General features: G+C 46.6%; 1 protein-coding gene across 3 annotated transcripts in view; it reads left to right on the forward strand.

Moving 5' to 3' along the window:
• Positions 1-19,225, forward strand: part of MATN2 (matrilin 2) — a 151,249-nt gene that overhangs the window by 28,053 nt on the left and 103,971 nt on the right. For all 3 annotated transcript variants that reach the window (XM_011999998.1, XM_011999999.1, XM_012000000.1), the window contains exon 2: positions 16,583-17,152. In XM_011999998.1, the coding sequence (XP_011855388.1) occupies positions 16,583-17,152 (570 nt within the window). The remainder of the gene's footprint in view (positions 1-16,582; positions 17,153-19,225) is intronic.

The following is a 19,225-nucleotide window of genomic DNA, read 5'->3' on the forward strand; positions in this document are numbered from 1 at the left end:
GAAAGCGATCCTGAGCAAAAAGAATAAAACTGGAGCCGAGATCTGGCCACTGCACTCCAGCCTGGGCAACAGAGCGAGACTCCGTCTCAAAAAAAAAAAAAAAAGAATAAGCCTAAAGTAGGAAGGGCACGTCTAAAACCCTTCAGTGCTCCTCATTTCTCCTAATGAAATCCAGACCTTTTATTTTTTTGGGAACAAGTTCTTGCTCTGTTGCCCAAGCTGGAGAGCAGTGGCACAATAATGGCTCACTGCAGCCTCACCCTCCAGGGCTCAAGGGATCCTCCTGCTTCAGCCTCCCATGTAGCCAGGACTATAGGCCTGCACCATTACACCCGGCTACTTTTTTTTTTTTAATCTTTTGTGGAGACAGGGTCTCAAACTCCTGAGCTCAAGTGATCCTCTTGCCTCAGCCTCCCAAAGTGCTGAGATTATAGATGTGAGCCACTGTGCCCTGCCTGAAGTCCAGACTTCTTATGCAGGAGGCACATGCCGTCCACCCACATGGCCCTGTCTTCCCCAACTTGTCCTTTAGGACCCAGCCTTGCCACATCACCTGTGGTTACCTGGGTGCGTGTGCATCCCACTCTGTTCTGGCCTCCAGCCTTTGCATATGCTGCCTTTTTACCTAAATGCACACCTCAACTTGTTGCCTGGTCAACACCTGCTCACCTTATAATAACATCATCCTATTATAATATTCATCACCTTGACCAGGGATCTTCCTCCACCCTCTATCTTGGGACAGGTGATCTACTCCAGGCTCTAGTCACTCGTGCTTTTGTTGTTGTTGTTTTGCTTTTTGTTTTTAGAGACAGAGTCCCTCTCTGTTGCCCAGGCTAAAGTGCAGCAGTGTAATCATAGCTCACTACAACCTTGACCTCTTGGGCTCAAGCGATCCTCCTGCCTCAGCCTCCCAAGTAACTGGGACTACAGGTGCATGCCATCATGCTTGGCTTATTAAAAAAGTTTTTTTTTTTTTTTTTGTAGTGATGTGGTCTCACCATGTTGCCCAGGCTGGTCTTTAACTGCTGGGCTTAGGCAGTCCTCCTGCCTTAGCCACCCAAAGTGGTGGGACTATAGGTGTGAGCCATCGTGCCTGGCTTGCTCATGGTTTTTATGAATCTTAATGAATCTGTCTTCTCTGCAGGGTTATACGCTCCTCCCAGGCTGAGACTGGTTCTCATACTCTATCCCTAGCACCCAGCACAAAGAGGGGGTTCCTGCAATGTTTGTACAACTCAACCAAACCAAAATGATGATAGAATTGTCTCCAAAGACAAACTTTGCCTTTGCTGGCACAGGGGTGTGGAACCTTGTGCCCTGTTGTCTAACTAGCACCTTCCTCCTTGCATACCTGCCCCTCCTCCCCTCCTCCTTCCAGGGAAAGGCCCTGAGGCACTGTTTTGGGACCTCCACCTCCTTCCTCTCCTGTCTTGCAGCCCAGCCCTGCATTGCTATTCACAGGTCTCTCTGCTCTGCTCTGGCTTTCACTTGCTGAATTCTCAGAAAGCAGATGAAGCAATTTATTCAGTTAAAGTGCTCCTGTGGGTCAAATGCCAGTTTGCTTTTTAAAACCTGCCTATGCTGCTTTTTACTTTGCAGAGAGCAGAAATAAATTGCCTGTTTTGTTTCCTGGTGCTTTCTGCACTCTTGTATTGAGGGATGGGGGGTGTGTGTGTGTGTGTGTGTGTGTGTGTGTGTGTATTACAATTTTAAGAACATGTCATTTCTCAATTTGAGAAAGGAAGATAGTGAGGGGGTTTGATAGAGGATATCAAAATTATTTTGTATGTATTCAGTCAGCTCATTTTTTAAAAGAAAAGATTTTAATATCACTGGCTATTGTTTTTATTTATTTTGTTTTATTTTTTGAGACAGAGTCTCACTCATTTACCCAGGCTGGAGTGTAGTGGCGCAGTCTTGGCTCACTGCAACCTCCACCTCCTGGATTTAAGCAATTCTCATGCCTCAGCCTCCCAAGTAGCTGGAATTACAGGCACGCACTATGACACCTGGCTAATTTTTGTATTTTTAGTAGAGACGGGGTTTCACTATGTTGACCAGGCTGGTCTCGAACTCCTGGCCTCATGTGATCTGCCCACCTTGGCCTCCCAAAGTGCTGAGATTACAGGCATGAGACACCGTGCCTGGCCTGACTATTGTTTTTAATTTTAACTTTAAGTTCAGGGGTACATGTGCAGGTTTGTTATGTAGGTAAACTCATGTGTCATGGGGACTGGTTGTACAGATTATTCCATCACCCAGGTATTAAATCTACTACCCATTAGTTATTTTGCCTGATTCTCTCCCTCCTCCTACCCTCTGATGGGCCCCAGCATGTGTTGTTCCCCTCTATGTGTCCATGTGTTCCCATCATTTAGCTCCCACTTATAAAAACCACTATTTCACAGCTTATTTATACTTCTCTTTATCAATTAAGAAAAAGACTGTTTGTATAGCAAACTCCAAGAGAGGATGTGAAGGGCATTTTTTAGTGAGACTTGAGCAAACTACTTTACGTTGCAAGGAAATTCAATTCATTGGAAACTTTTTCCTCCAGGACTAAACTGGGGCAGCTTTCATTTTGGCTCCCTCACAAAGAAAATTGTCCAGGGTCTGGAAACCACAGTTGTTGAACCTCATATGACGTCTCTTTTCTTTCAGCTCATGCAACATTTACTAGAGGAGACTGGTGTGATGTGGCGTGTTTTTCCTTTCCTTTTTTTCTTTCCATTTTGCTGGCTCGTTGGTGCACACTTCCTGAGGGCCTGAGAGGGCTGTGTTCCTAAAGGAATTTATGACAGTCAGCAGGGACAACTGAAATTTGAGCTGGTGTGAACCCAGAATCCCTCAGGGCCCTGCTGGCTGGAGTCTCTGCTTTAGGGAGCATCGTCGCTACCCAAAGATGCACACCCATTCCCCAGCACCTTCATAAAACAACAACAAAAACTCGTCATGGCATTGCCAAGCATATTTTGCATAAAAACTACCCAGGATGGATTCTATCTCCATGGGCAGATGGAATCCATCCCGAAAGCATCTTTCTCTGCCAGCACACTCACCTCTCTCTGCTCTGCAAATGCCCTTCTGGGTAGTAGCTTGTTCAAGGGTACACAGAACAAATCCCGCAATTCTGAAATTTCAACTTTTGTTTGTGAACGTCGGCTCTGCTCAGGAAGAACTTGTCAGAATGAAGGTTGACATTCAGCCTGTGTCTCAAGCATTCTTGAGAGAAACACACAGTGCCTGGCATCTTGAATGGCATCAGCTGCTTGCCTCCCAGCTCTCTGGGATAAGTGGGTCCATGAGAGAAAATGTACACAGCAGGGAGAAGACTGCACCAGCTCTGACAGGACAGGGAGCCTGGCTACCCCAGCTTCCTTTTCCCGAGCCATCTGCTACTTTTCTTTTTCTGCAACTAGGCATCCAAAGCAGGGTGTATGCGGGGGAAGACCCTGCAAATCACCTCCATCTAGATGTACATTGTTGCTTTTATCTTCAGTAGTTGGTCAAGAAGTAGAGTGTATTCTCTATATATCTCTATTGGGTTCATCCCCCCTTATTCAGAAGTAGAATCTCTAGGCTGGGCATGGTGGCTCACACCTGTAATCCCAGCAATTTGGGAGACTGAGGCTGGTGGATTGTCTGAGCTCAGGAGTTCAAGACCAGCCTTGGCAACATGGCAAAATCCTGTCTCTTTCAAAACTACAAAGTCAGGTGTGGTGGTGTGTGCCTATAGTCCCAGCTACTCGGGAGGCTAAGGTGGGAGGATTGCTTGAGCCTGGGAGGCGGAGGTTGCAGTGAGCCAAGACTGCACCGCTGCACTCCAGCCTGGGTGACAGAGTGAGACCCAGTCTCAAAAGAAGAAAACAAGTTTTAAAAATACGAATTTTAAGAAAAGAAGAATCTCTAGCGACTGTTCAGTGTGATCTGAAGTTAGGGTGTTCTGCTTCAGCATAGATTGTGCCTATTGAATAATAATTCCTCTTACCCTGCCTAGCTCTACAGTCGCCTCTATACTTGTCTCAATGACCCCTGCACTGTGAGCTTCGTGAGGCCGGGGCCTGACGGTACAGCACTAACCATTGTATTTTGCCTGTGGTGCCTTCAGTACAGTGCCTTCTATGTGCCAGCCCTGAGCCAGGCATTGATGAAAGATGAGTAAGTCCAAGTCATGATCTCAAAGGTGGCTTGTAGATTGATGGGACTCGCAGGCCAGTAAATACCATAAGTATCTGTGGGTCGACATCACGCACGTTAAGTTACTCATTCGGCTTACTGTCATCACGACCTGGTGCTGAGGAGGCACATTTGAACTCTGGTAGGTGCAGCAGGTGAATCACTGGGGCCTGAGCGATGCCTCCCAGGGCACTGGCCAGGGCAGAGGGTGAAGTGGGGACATTTGCACTTAGAGGACTGTGTCTTGAGTTGAGCTTTATCTCCTGAGTTGCATGCCAGCCTCAGCTGCCAGTCAATGTGTTATCTGGTGATGGGAAGGGTAAAGGGCTCTTCACTCTTGGACACCTACTGGGAGCAGTGGCTAAGAATGCAGGTATTAGAGTCAGACTGACTTGGGGCTTAAATCCCTGTTCTGCCCCCACTCATTAATGCCCTTACTGTGCACTTGCCACTTAACCCCTCTGAGCCTCACACAAGTGGAGAGCAACGGTGCCTATCTTCTTTATTTTCTGAATCTAATTGAATGCCAGATATATATGTCATGCACATGATCTGATAATGGAACAGAATATTTGCATCAGGAGACACAAGAGACTCCAGGATGTATGACTGCCATATTTCCAAGGCCACTCCTGGTTTGGGGGAAGAAGGTGGCAGGACCTCAGAATGGGGTGCCCTGCCACTATCTTCTTTTCTAGACCCTTGGCAGATGGTCTCTCAGGCTCACATATCCCTAGAGGGAGAGCTCTCAGAACTGTTGTGCTTAAGAATCACTTGGAGCAATTACAAATGCAGATTCCTGGGCCTTAACCCCAGATATTCTGATTCCCTGGGTCTAGGGTACAGCTGGGAATGCAGTGGTGCGATCGCAGCTCGCTGCAACCTTTGCCTCTCAAGTTCAAGCGATTCTCCTGCCTCAGCCTCCTGAGTAGCTGGGATTACAGGCGCCTGCCACCATGCCAAGCTAATTTTTGTATTTTTAGTAGAGGCAGGGTTTCACTATGTTGGCCAGGCTGGTCTCAAACTCGTGACCTCAAGTGATCCACCCACCTCGGCCTCCCAAAGTGCTGGGATTACAGGCATGAGCCACCATGCCTGGCTGTCCCCACCTGTTTCTGATGTTATCGAGCTGTCAGGTATCCCAGCTGCTACCTGTTCTTTATTGTGCCTCTGCTGACCAGCATTCCCAGCCCATTCCAGCTCATGGCAGGGTATCTGCAATCTTTCTCTTCCCTGCCCTCCCCCACCCCCCACCCACAAGCTTTACCTGGAAGCTCATGTACACACCAAAGGGAATAAGCAAGGACCCAGACGGGCAGCCAGGTGCCTGGCACTAGACCGGGTACTAGGGATTCATAGGAGACACTGCATGTGGCCAGGTAGCTGCAGGAGATACTGGTGGAAGACGGTCAGACAGAGGTAAGCAGGAAGTGTTGGGGCTCAGAGGAAGGCCATTGAGGCCAGTGGAGAGTGGCCCATCAAGGAAAGGTTTTCAAAATAGATGACCACAGGGCTGAGTCTTAAGCTGAAGAGGCAGCTGAGGGCATGCCTAGCAGAGAGGGCGCTGCGTAGGGACTACAGACAGGCAGTGTGACATTGTTGGGGTATAAGGTATAGGGCAGGGAGTGGTGGGCTGGTGGAGAAGGCTGAGTTCATGAGTTTATTCTCCCCTGAACATCAGCAACCTTGCCATTAGTGACCCTTAGGATGGTGGCTTTTGAATAAATTGCTTTGATTGAATAACTCCCCGAGACTCATGGATACTGGCAGTTTATGTATTTATTTATATATTTATTTATGAGACAGAGTTTCGCTCTGTTGCCCAGGCTGGAGTACAGTGGTGTGATCTCAGCTCACTGCAATCTCTGCCTTCTAGATTTAAGCACTTCTCCTGCCTCAGCCTCCTGAGTAGCTGGGACTACAGGAGCACACCACCATGCCTGGCTAGTTTTTGCATTTTTAGTAGAGATGGGGTTTTGCCATGCTGGTCTCGAACTCCTGACCTCAGGTGATCTGCCCACCTCAACCTCCCAAAATGCTGGGATTACAGGCAGGAGCCACTTCACCCAGCCCGATACTGGGAATTTAAAGCTGTCATTTCCAGCTCTTGGGACTCAGATCAATGAAACTCACCAAAATACTCATTCATGGGAAAGTTCTGGCAGAAAGAGGAAGATTAAGGTCCATTTTTTGTCAGGAGAGTCTCTCTCTGGAAAAGCCATTGATGAGATGACTGGGGCATAAGGTTGGGAGGAGTCTAATGGGAGTGATTGGAAAGTGACGTCTTGAGGACAAATCGGTTTCTTTTCATAAGCTCCCTCCAGTCTATGTGTGATGGGAAATTGGGGTGCTGTGTCAAGAGGAATCCTGTGATTGAACTTTGATTCTGAGACCAGGACTGATTAGGGCTGTCGGCCACAGGTGCCAGGGCTGGGGACATGGGGGTGACATGCAAGGCTTGGACTTCATCCTTTCTCCAGATTTTATCATGTGACCAGCTGTCTCCCTTTCTTTGGTTTATGCACTTGATTTCAAACCCTACATGCAGGGCTTGACATTTTTACCAATTATACTTCATCTTATTAGTTTCTACTCATTATTCCATCCCTCAGAAACCCTTTCTGGGCCTGACTCTGTTACTCAGATTATTAGCAGTTCCTCCCAGCGTTGTATGCAGTGGTGTAGGGAGAACCACAAATGCCTCCAGAATTTGCAAAAATGTTCGGAAAATGTTACCAAGTGGGAAATGATTTGCTAATGAGTTCACAATATGTCTTACACCCATTAAGTAATCCAGGGTGTCTCCCTAATACAGTAGAAGCAAGTTTTCAGAATATTCCCCAGCAGTTTTTTCAGAAAATGTGAATAGAGCACGACTGAGTCAAAGAAAGCTCTAGCTCATCAACTGCCTTCTGCAGTGTCAGGCCTGATGCAATGCCGCAGCTGGCGACTGACTAATAAGGGAATTGGAGAGGGGAGAATTGATTATTTCCTGGCCAAGGACCATGGTGCCTTAATCAAGTGCCCTAAATGCAGGGGACTGCAGGGGAAGTCGCACTGGGGTACAAAACAAATATAGTCTAAATTACATCTGAAATAGCCTTTCAATTGTCCTTAAGTACTGAGAGCTGGTCACAGTCTGGAGGCACACAGGGACAGAAGCACCTGAGGAGGCTCAGGGGCTGCATCTCGGGTGTCTGTGGACATGCTCTTGCGGGAGCACAGTGGTGGGTGGGATCCCAGTGTTGTGTCGCATGGTCATCTTTGCTCTCAGTCCATCTGTCTCTCTGTCTCTCTTTGACAAGCTCATGTAGTTCAAGTCTCATAAATCAAATGCTTATAGCTGGGGTTCCCAAGCCCCAGGCTGTGGGCCATATCAGTCCGTGGCCTGTTAGGAACCAGGCTGCACAGCAGGAAGTGAACGGCAGGCGATCATTACCACCCGAGCTCCACCTCCTATGAGATCAGTGGCGACATTCCATTCTCATACGAGCGCAAACCCTATTGTGAACTGTGCATGTGAGGAATCTAGGTTGCGCACTCCTTATGAGAATCTAAATAATGCCTGATGATCTGAGGTGAAACAGTCCCCCTCTTCCCCACTCTGTCCCTGGAAAATTTGTCTTCCATGAAACCAGTCCCTGGTACCAAAAAGGTTGGGGACTGCTGGCTTATTGGATGCAATTTCCTTGTATTCTGATGTGCTAGTTTTATATTCTTATGGTGGAGGATCCATACCACTTTCACAGTTTGATGAGAATATCTCTTCCAATCTTTCTATTTGTTTTGCTCTGACCCCATGCCCACCTGTCAGCCCTCCGTCATGAATGTGGTTTTACCTGGAAGCTCATGTGCCGACCCTTCACATGGCCAGCCTTGTCTGCCTGCCCTTATTTCTCACTGAAAAAGAATGTTAGCCCTTATAGTCAGACAGTGTCTCATATGATTAGCTAGTTTACCTCTATTCATTTTTTCAGACATGCTTAAAATTGAGTATTTCAATCTTTGTTGCAGAGCACCAGGCTCTAAGACCAGGTTGGTAGAAGGATTCTATTTCATGTGCCAGTTCTGACAGATTGTTTACTGGTACTTGAAGTGCCACGTTGAAAGGATCCAGACTGAGGGGGACAGGGCCAGAATTGATGAACAATATTTGCCAGGGGCTGAAGAAAAAGGCATTGCTAAGCTTGCCTTAGAGCCTGAAATAGTCAAACATTCCCTCTCCTTCTCTACCAAGAGATAGTCAACCACTCCCTCACTGTCCTTCTCTCTCAGCTGGTATCATTAGAGACCTCCTTCCAGACTGGCTTGATATGTTTATATTTATCAACAACAGCACACTGTATCTTTTTGGTCTGCCTGCTTCATGTATCCCATTATTATTTGTGTCCCTTTCACAGTCAGAAGTCTTTTCCTTCCTTTGTATCCCCAGGGCCTGACATACAATAGATATGTTGAATGACTGGCTCTACGTAACAGTTCTACCTAATTGTTCTGCATACAGGGAATCTGCCTCATTAGGGTCAGTCATTTGCCTCACTGAGATCCATACTACAGAGTTCCCTGGATCCTCTTGATCTGTGCCATCTAGGAATAAAACATACATTTTGCACGCCCCCTTTTTTTTTCTTCCTTAAACTCCTACTGGCTCATTATGATCATGGCTTGCTGTCTCTCTCTCTCTCTCTGTTCTTCTCTCATCATAAAACAGCTTTTTCTCCCCAGTGTCCCTTTGAAACTCTTGGTGAGCTAGTTTTTTCTCTGTCCCTTTAGGAAATTTTAATCATGTTTTTAATCATGCTTCATAGTGTTTTGGGTCACCCTTAGGTAATTTTTAAAATCCTCTGGTTATTCCTAGTTCAAAGAACAGTTTTAGCTCTTGGCTTACTGCTGCTCTGTCCAGCATTACCCTTGTCATAATTGTTGGTGATTTCAATGTCCACATGAATCATGAATCATCCTTTAATAGCTTTGAGATTCTTTTCTCCAATATTCTGGTCTTCCACCAGATCTCAACCACTCACTTCTCTCTCTCTCTCTCTTTTTTATTTTCGAGATGGAGCCTCACTTTGTTGTCCAGATTGGAGTGTAGTGGCACAATCTCAGCTCACTGCTACGTCTAGCCTCCCAGGTTCAAGCGAGTCTCCTGCCTCAGCCTCCCAAGTAGCTGGGATAACAGGTGCCCACCACCACGCCTAGCTAATATTTGTGTTTTTAGTAGAGATGGTGTTTCACCATATTGGTCAGGCTGATCTCGAACTCCTAACCTCAAGTGATCCACCCACCTTGGCCTCCGAAAGTGCTGGGATTACAGGCATGAGCTACTGTTCCCAGCTAGATTTCAGCCACATTCTTATCTTGACCGTGTAATTACAGTAACTTTAATCCTGCCATAATCTCAGTTTAAATCTATCTTCCCAGCTTACCCCTACTAGTATTCCAGCTCCAACAATTCTGTGACCTTATCTGGACTTTCAGTTAATTGTTCCTGCTATTTTTTCACTGTCTTTCACCTCGATTCCTCTATTTCCCGCTTCCCCAGCTTTAATTCCATAGGGAATCACTGTCAACTACCTTTGCCCCTTTCCTGATTCATCATTCTCGTTTGGCTACATGATAACCCTGGTTACATTCAACTTTTGCCAGCCTTCCCCCATATCTGTGTAGCTGAATGTGGCTGCAGCAAAACATGCAACCACGTGGATTGGTCTCATGTGAATTTCATAACTGCAGCCTTCACGTAGGCCTTTAATGCGGCCTGGAAATCATACTCTAGTTCCCTAATCCCTTCACTCTTCCACTGTCCTAAAAACTGTTACAGTTTTTTTCACTTGTATTATTACATTTTTCACGGTTCTCTTGTTAAGTGCCCACAAACCATCTGCTCGTGGGAACTTTGCTGGGAATTGATATAGAACATCACATTTTCTGAAATCAATTTTCCTGGGTATTTGACTATTGTGCAGACTATAGTCCTTCTATTCCCCACAGCCCTTCAAAGATTGGTGACCTCTCTCTCTCCATCACACCTGTCCCATCCTTCATTCTCCTCCTGACCCTTGCTCCTACTGAGCTCTCCATAAGCGCTTGTCAAGGAGTGAGAATGGAAACCACCCACGGCTTGATTTGCTGGGCTGCTGCTATCCAGGGAGGCAAGCATCTGTTTTCATCATATTATTAATTTTTTTTTTTTTTTAAGCACTTGGCAGGAGGTAGGCAAGTTTGGGCCATTGCTCTCAGGCCCTGAGTCCAGGCAAGGAAAGAACTGACCCCAGAAAGCCAGTACAGCCCTGGTGCATCTTGCATATTCTGGAAATGGCAGATCTAAAAGGACAAAATCTTTTCATATTCATCATGAGTATAGCTTGGTGGTTAAGAGTGCAGACTACGGAACCATCACGATGGGTTCAGATCCCAGCTCCTCTACTTCCTAGTGATAAAAGAAAAAATTCAACCCAATTAAATTTAAAGGAGTTTAACTGAGCAATGAACAGTTTGTGAATCGGGCAGCACCCAGGATCACAGCAGATTCACAGAGACTCCAGTACAGCCACGTGGTGGAAGATTTATAGACAAAAAAAGGGAAATGACGTACAGAAATCAAAAGTGAGGTACACAACGGGTGGATTGGCTACAGGCTGGCATTTTTCTTATTTGAACACAATTTGAACACTCAGCAGTGTATGAATGGTTGAAATACGGCCGCTGGGACTGGCCAAGACTCAGCTATTGTTACAGATGCATACTCCTAAGTTAGGTTTTCAATCTTGTCTGCTTACTAATCTTGGTTGCAGTTTTTCCACAAAGACTGAAATATAGAAGCATGGAGTCATTCTCAGGCCATATTTGGTTCACTTTTACACTAGGTAGGAGAACTCAAGCAAGTTATCTCACCTCTCTAGACTCACTGTCCCCATCCATTAAAGAACAGTAACAGCACCTACTTTCTAAGGTGTGTGTGAAGAGTAAACAAGCCAACACCTGTAAAGCATTCAGAACAAGGCCTGGCGCTAATTAAGTGCTCAATAAATATTAGCTATAAATTACGATTATTTTCTCTTTTGAGTCTCACAACAGTATTGTAAGGTATTATTATCCCTATCTTGCAGAGGAAGAGACTGAGGGTCACACAGGTTAAGGAGAGGCTCAAGATCATTTGGACAGAAAGTGGCAGAGGTTGGGCTTGCATGGGATCATAGGACTCTAATACTGTTTCACTTAGGATTTCAGAGCCCCCTTTGGTCTCCAGATGAAATGATTTTACCCTTGTCATGGAGATTCATACTCATTCCTTCTCCAAATGTGTCCTAACTTCCCCAGGCAGATGGCACCAAATATTTACAGTATGATTACACGGCCTTGATTGAATTTAGCCAGAACGGGAGAGAGGCTGATTAGTGACAAGGCTGCAATCTTGAGAGGAGGAAATAGTTCTGAGGTTGCACATTGTCATTCTGCTGGAGTAGGAATGTTGCTTAAAATTGTCCTGGCTCAGTTCCCTTTCTCTGGAAGGGTAAAAGACACTCATTTGCCCAATACATGGACTTTGGAGTCACGCTGACAGTACTGGAAGAGCTATTAACAGAGTCCAGATCATCACTTTATGGTTAGAGGGAGGACGTTTTATCACGGGCCCACAAACCGTCTTCCAACTGTGGCTGAAAACCCTGTCATGAGAGGCCAGAAGGAAGATCATTGTATGTTCTTCTCCCAGGCCAAGGAGACAGGATGTCCTTCATCAGAACCAATTGTCAGCATAAGAAGAACACACACCAAGGAAATCCATTTCCTGGAAACATCTCTCAACAGTTCCCATGTGGAGAATATGTGAGGCTTTTCACAGCAAATGTTTTAGAGTGTTCCCAGGTATCTGCAAAGCTCCTATCATAATAGCTGGCTGTATTGATAATTTCCTAAGGGTGCCTGCCATGAGACAATGGAAAGGGCATCAGGTCTGACCATGGTGAGCCATGAGGGCCTTGCAGAGATTGAGTCAACCCTCTGGGCCTCAGTTTTCTTTTCTATAAAGTGAGTGACTTGGACTCTGTTGGGACCCCTCCACCTCTAAGAGTCTACTAGTCTATGATTCCATGAATCAAACTTCAGAAGTGGTTATGCTCCCTCATAAAATGGCAAAGATTTGGGTCCTAGAATCTCTGACTCCATGAGCAGGACCACACCTCCTCTAGAACTTTTTGGCTTCGTGTTTGTCATCATCTTTTTGAACTAACTGCTCTGATTCAATCTCTTTCACCTGACGACTTGCTTCCACCAGAATTCCATTTAATTCCACAGATGTTGAATGAAGACTTTCTGTGTTTCCAACTGCATGCCTACAAAGATAAATGAGACTGGCTTCCTAACCTTGGGGAAGTCCAGTGAGATAACAAGGTCAAGACTTTATAGAACTTCTTTTCTCCAGAGAGCTCTCTATTTCTTTGACTTGTGTGTGTCCCTAGACCAGTAACATTGACTTCACCAGGGAACTTTTTAGAAATGGAAACTTGCGGAATCAGAAGCTCTGGGGTTGTGGTGCACTGGTCTTGTTTTTTTTTTTTTTGTTGTTGTTGTTGTTGTTGTTATGGAGTTCCACTCTTGTTGCCCAGGCTGGAGCGCAATGGCACGATCTTGGCTCATAGCAACCTCTGCCTTCCAGGTTCAAGTGATTCTCCTGTCTCAGCCTCCTGAATAGCTGGGATTACGGGCATGCACCACCACAACCAGCTAATTTTGTATTATTATTATTATTATTTTTAGTAGAGATGGAGTTTCTCCTTGTTGGTCAGGCTGGTCTTGAACTCCCGACCTCAGGTGATCCGCCTGCCTCGGCCTCCCAAAGTGCTGGGATTACAGGCGTGAGCCGCTGTGCACTTGGCCTGGTCTTAGTTTTTAAGAAGTCCTCTAGAGAATTGAGATGCATATTCGAGTTTGAGAACCATTGAACTAGCCCTTTCAGGGACAAGCTATGAGACTGTGGTTCTGAGCCCTCAGGGACCCAAGGAGACATTTTGAAGAAAATTCAGTTACTTGGGCTGCCAGGACTTGGTGTTTTCAACTCAGAATTAGACCTTTCTTGGAACCCCCAACAACATTTTGAACCTTTGTGGTGTTTTTGTAAATGTGCAGGTGTTGTGGAAACTACCCATTTGTTTTGTAGGGAAAGAATCCAATTTAGCACACAATTCTCCATGGAACTTCCAGGCTTCCCTTTAAATTGATTGTGATGCTTGGATAGATACTGACACCATGACTAAGACCCATAATAAAGGCCCAATCCAAGGAGGATCCGCTACTTCCAAAGATCTCCAAAGGAAGAGAGTTCTCAGAGTGCAAGTCTTGTGTGACTTTCCCTCCCTTCAAAGGTGCCTTAATTAATATCCTTCTCCATGGCAGGGTCTAAGCCTGGCCCCTCTTTTCAGCAGATAAAGATTATTGGGTCACATTCTCCCTGCAATAAGTTCAGACATTAAGGGTGGGGCAGGTGTGGCTCTTGGAGAGGGGCCTGCCTGGGTCTTGGGAATGCTCTCCCTTGTCCTCCTTCCCGGGATCTGCAGATCCATCATCCACTGCCCCAATCCAGGGCTATATATAGGCTAAACCATAGGAGCCTTCATGAAAATGAGACACCCCCGCCTTTTTTTTTTTCTTTTTTCTGAGACGGAGTCTTGCACTGTCGCCCAGGCTGGAGTGCAGTGGCACCATCTCAGCTCACTGCAACCTCCACCTCCTGGATTCAAGCAATTCTCCTGCCTCAGCCTCCCAAGTAGCTGGGACTACAGGCACGTGCCACCATGCCTGCCTAATTTTTTGTATTTTTAGTAGAGATGGGGCTTCACAATGTTAGCCAAGATGGTCTTGATCTCCTGACCTCATGATCCACCCACCTCGGCCTCCCAAAGTGCTGGGATTACAGGCATGAGCCACTGCACCTGGCTGAAAAGTATCCCGTTAAGGTGCCTCTTAGGGTGAACTCAGCCCCTGGGACTCAGGGCTTGGCTGGATTTCAGTTCCTCTCACCTCCTTGAGCAGGTGCCTGTGTGCAGCACCAACCACACAGCCATAGCTGTAACCCTGCCCCTACCCAGCCTAGGGCTGGACACGAGTGAGGGCTGATGGAGGGGTGGGCAGGGGAGAAGCTATACATGCAGCCAGCACATGTCGGGAGTTCCCACGTACTGGATCCTTCATCACATCATTTCCTTAAATTCTTACAGCTGCCCAACGAGGTGGATAGTGGTTGCACCTCTGTATGTTTTTTTCTTTTTCTAAATTATGAAAGATTTCAAACCCTCAGTGCTCCCATGTTCTCATCTATGCAGTGGGTATGAGGCTTCTTGCTCCTTTCTCAAAAACTTGTTCTGAAAATCAAATGACACCACAGTGACAAAGTGCTCTGGAAAAAAGATGTTAAAACATCCTGCAAATGTTAGGTTTCATATAGATCTTATCGCTGAGACCTCAAAGGCTCAGTTTCTGGGTCCTCTGTTTTGAGACACTCACCCTGGACTCACCCAGCCCCCAGGGTTATGCGTGGGTATGGCAAAAGGTTGGTTTCTTGCCAGGCTACTGGTGTTTGGGGGGTGCCTCCTCTCCTAAAATCATTAGACTTGTAAGGCAGCAAGGATGAGGTGTGTGTGCAGGCACTCAGGGACGAGTCACAGTCTGGCAAGCTGGCCTGGACAGGATGACCTCACGGGCCTTTCCCACTTCTCATTTTTATGACTAGCTTCACTGTTTCATTTTGGCTTTCTCTCTCTTTCTTGCAGCTGTGGTGATTAGGATTTAGGGCAAGCATTTGGGATCCCTTTTCTAATCCCTTTCAAATCCTGATTCAGCTGCAAAGTCCGGGAAGGGAGGAGAGAACGGGGGGAGGAGGGACCCACCCTGGTGAAAGGCAGTAGCTCAGAATATCCGAGAAACTCCAACAGGAATGTCCAGCCTCCACCCACTGAGGCTGGAGGCCTCTCATCTCATCCAATATAATCCTAATGCTAGAAACACAAAAGGGATGAGTTTGTCTATGGACTCAAACCTTTTACAGCCTTCTTGCTTAGATGCTTAAGGCATAAATATGGTAGTCATGGTGGTAAGGGAAAGACTTAACATTTGCCTTTTTCCAATTTAACTGTGTCCTTTGTTGAAATATTTCTTAGGTCCCCTTTTCTCCATTTCCACTACTGTCCTGGGATTAGATCTGAGTCCCCCTCTCAATGAGATTAGTCCAGAAATTGTGTAGACCATCCATCTTGCAAACCACTGCCAGACTCTGTTGACTTTTCATTATGTAACTTCCCTATGGGAGAGGTGAGTTACATAATATGATGCTAAGATGCCCCTCACTGGTGGCATCATATACATATTTCTCAGTCTGAAAGGAAAGGTCTTTTTAAACTGGCTTCAGGCCATCTCTCCAACTAATTCCTGCCTGAAACTCCTAGTATTCCCTCTACTACAAGGTCTCATCGCTTATTCTGTTACCCACCACACTCATTCCATCTTGGGCTTTGGTTCATGTGATCCGCTCCATGTGCGCCTTCTCTCTAATCTAATCACCATGCACCTGTAAGATCAGCTAATGTCCCATCTCCTTGACCCCAGCCCATTCATATCCCTATTCTCTTAGCAGCTATTGTCGGGACCACACAGTTTTCATGACAGTTATTCTTTCATGGTTTTATTAGTTAAGTCTCCACAGGTAGACTGGAAGCTCCTTAACTTTGGACCCTGTCCTAAGCTTCTGTTATATTCTCTGCAGTGCCCAGCCAAGCTTATGTGTCATGCGGTAAAGAATAAAATAATTTTGACCCTGATCAGGTATATGGTTACATAAAAACTGCATTGGCGACTTTCTGGAAACTAACATACTGATTTATCTTGCAAAAAGGATTGCTATCTGATTATAGCCAGTAGTCATGATCTTCCAGCCATGCACAAATATAACCTTATACTTCCATGAGTGGGGAGGAAAATTGATGAAGACTGGAGGTTTCAAAGGTGATCATCAGCCCCAGGATTTCCAACAACAGCTGGTCTGCACTGGGTCCTTAACTCTCTTTTAATGTTTTTATATTTGTATTTATATATTTTTTTAATGCAATCTTGCTCTTGTCACCCAGGCTGGAGTTCAATGGTGCTATCTCAGCTCACTGCAACCTCAGCTTCCCGGGTTCAAGTGATTCTCCTGCCTCAGCCTCTCGAGTAGCTGGGAATGCAGGTGCCCGCCACCACACCAGGCTAATTTTTGTGTTTTTAGTAGAGACAGGGTTTTACAGTGTTGACCAGGCTGGTCTTGAACTCCTGACCTCAGGTGATCCACCTGCCTCCCAAAGTGTTGGGATTACAGGTGTGAGCCACCACGCCTGGCCTCTCTTCTAATGTATTTGACCACTCCTTTTTCCCCCAGAGAGCTCCTGTGAGAACAAGCGGGCAGACCTGGTTTTCATCATTGACAGCTCCCGCAGTGTCAACACCCATGACTATGCAAAGGTCAAGGAGTTCCTCATGGACATCTTGCAATTCTTGGACATTGGTCCTGACGTCACTCGAGTGGGCCTGCTCCAATATGGCAGCACTGTCAAGAATGAGTTCTCCCTCAAGACCTTCAAGAGGAAGTCCGAGGTGGAGCGTGCTGTCAAGAGGATGCGGCATCTGTCCACGGGCACCATGACGGGGCTGGCCATCCAGTATGCCCTGAACATCGCATTCTCAGAAGCAGAGGGGGCCCGGCCCCTGAGGGAGAATGTGCCACGGGTCATAATGATTGTGACGGATGGGAGACCTCAGGACTCCGTGGCCGAGGTGGCTGCTAAGGCACGGGACACGGGCATCCTAATCTTTGCCATTGGTGTGGGCCAGGTAGACTTCAACACCTTGAAGGCCATTGGGAGTGAGCCCCATGAGGACCATGTCTTCCTGGTGGCCAATTTCAGCCAGATTGAGACGCTGACCTCCGTGTTCCAGAGGAAGTTGTGCAGTAAGTCCTGCTCCTCTGTCACTCTTCTAGATAAACCATTAGAATTCATTCATTCATCTTCAGGTGTTCATTCTCTGTTACCACGTCCCAGATACTGCGCTGGCAATGGGTTTTCAACAAAGGCCAAGATAAACACAATGTGCTCCAGGGGCTTACACTTTGACCAAGGAGACACTCTTTTTCTTTTTCCTTTTGAGACAGAGTCTTGCTCTGTCGCCCAGGCTGGAGTGCAGTGGTGCGATCTCAGCTTACTGCAAGTTCCGCCTCCTGGGTTCACGGCATTCTCCTGCCTCAGCCTCCCGAGTAGCTGGGACTACAGGTACCCACCACCATGCCCGGCTAATTTTTTGTATTTTTAGTAGAGATGGGGTTTCACGGTGTTAGCCAGGATGGTCCCGATCTCCTGACCTTGTGATCCACCCGCCTCAGCCTCCCAGATTGCTGGGATTACAGCGTGAGCCGCCGCGCCCGGCTGAAGACACATATTTTTATTTATTTATTTTTCAGAGACAGGGTCTTGCTCTGTCACCCAGGCTGTAGTGCAGTGGCATGATCAAAGCTCACTGTAACCTCAAACTCCGGGGCTTACGTGATCCTCTTGCCTTAGCCTCACAAGTAGCTGGGAATACAGGTGTGCACCACCATGCTGGCTTATTTTTTAATTATTTGTAGAGACAAGGTTTCGCCATGTTGCCCAGGCTGTTCTGAAACTCCTGGCCTCAAGTGACCCTCCTGCCTCAACCTCCCAAATGCTGGGATTATAGGCATGAGCACCCAGCTGAGACAGACATTAAATATATAATTATACAAATAAGTAACTATAGTTGTCACAGTGTAATGGAGGGAGAATTCAGGACACGATGGAGTGTACAACCCCGGGACCTGACCTAGGCCTGGGTGCTCAGGGAGATTGCCCTGGGGAAGGGACACATAAGTCCAAGCCACAGAATGAGGAACAGTAGATAGACAAAGTTTTTCTTCAGCACATGGAGCTGCCCTGGAATTCCCTAAGTTGGAATTCATGAGTCGGAGTAGGGATAGGAATGGAAAGGCAGAAAAAGTAACAATCTCTCCTTGGATGGTGTGGAATACCATGGCATTTTTGCCCCATGGTGGTGCTGGCAGAGGATGTTTTCTCAGCTGACAAAGAGGTCCAGCGTATACGAGGACCAAGGTGTGGTCCTGGCAGCTCCCTGCCTGTTAAGATTGTAGGGGCCATTCCTCACCTGCCAACTCTTTCTGCAGGAAGATGCTTCTCGGAGCTGCATTCTTCTATGTTGCAAGCTTTCTTCCCTCTTTTGCTTTCTAACCCTCTTTCCATAGGTCTTCTCTGTCCCTTCCTTCCCGCGCACTTTCCAGTTATCTCTACCCCTGCTCCTGACCCCCTCTTCTCAGCAGGTCGGCCTGCATTCTCTGCAGTTTCCTGCCTCTCTGGCTGCCTTTTTGTTTCTTCCTCCTCCGGGAGGGCAGGGGGCCAGCAGCCCAATCCGGGAAACTCGCGTCCTGATTTGGTAAACAATGTCCCACCCTGACTTATCCATTCCCAGTGGTCCCTGTCCCCTCCAGCTACCATGAATCTTTGATGGGGAAATAAAAAGAAATAATCTATTTTTAAATGTCTATTTGTAAATGATCTATGTGTAAATATCTATTTGTAAAATGTAAAATATCTTTTCCTAGAGCAGGGTGGAGAATGAGCTTTAGAGCCAGACTCCGCACCCACTCCCCAGGAGGGGCACCCGGGAGGGGGTTCTCAGAATGTGACATATTCTAGACCCCTAAGATACAGGCCCCAGGGAAAAAAGGTGTGCTTTTGATGTGTATTACACAAAATCCCCTGCTGAGAACTAACCTCAACAAGTGCAGAGATCTCATTTGTTCTTGACTCCAGAATCAAAAGATTTATTTAAGAAATCAATGCCGTGAAGAAGAAAGAACCTTTTTCCTTGCAATGCCACTTGGAAAGTGTTCAGAAGTGCCATTTCCCTGGCACTGCAGAGGTCGTGTTGTGGTGTGCCGTGGCCCAAGTCAGCTGGAACACTTTAATCAGCAGGACACACTGCAAGCATTTCC

The sequence above is a fragment of the Mandrillus leucophaeus genome, unplaced genomic scaffold (assembly GCF_000951045.1).
Source record: "Mandrillus leucophaeus isolate KB7577 unplaced genomic scaffold, Mleu.le_1.0 Scaffold611, whole genome shotgun sequence".
NCBI lineage: Eukaryota > Metazoa > Chordata > Mammalia > Primates > Cercopithecidae > Mandrillus > Mandrillus leucophaeus.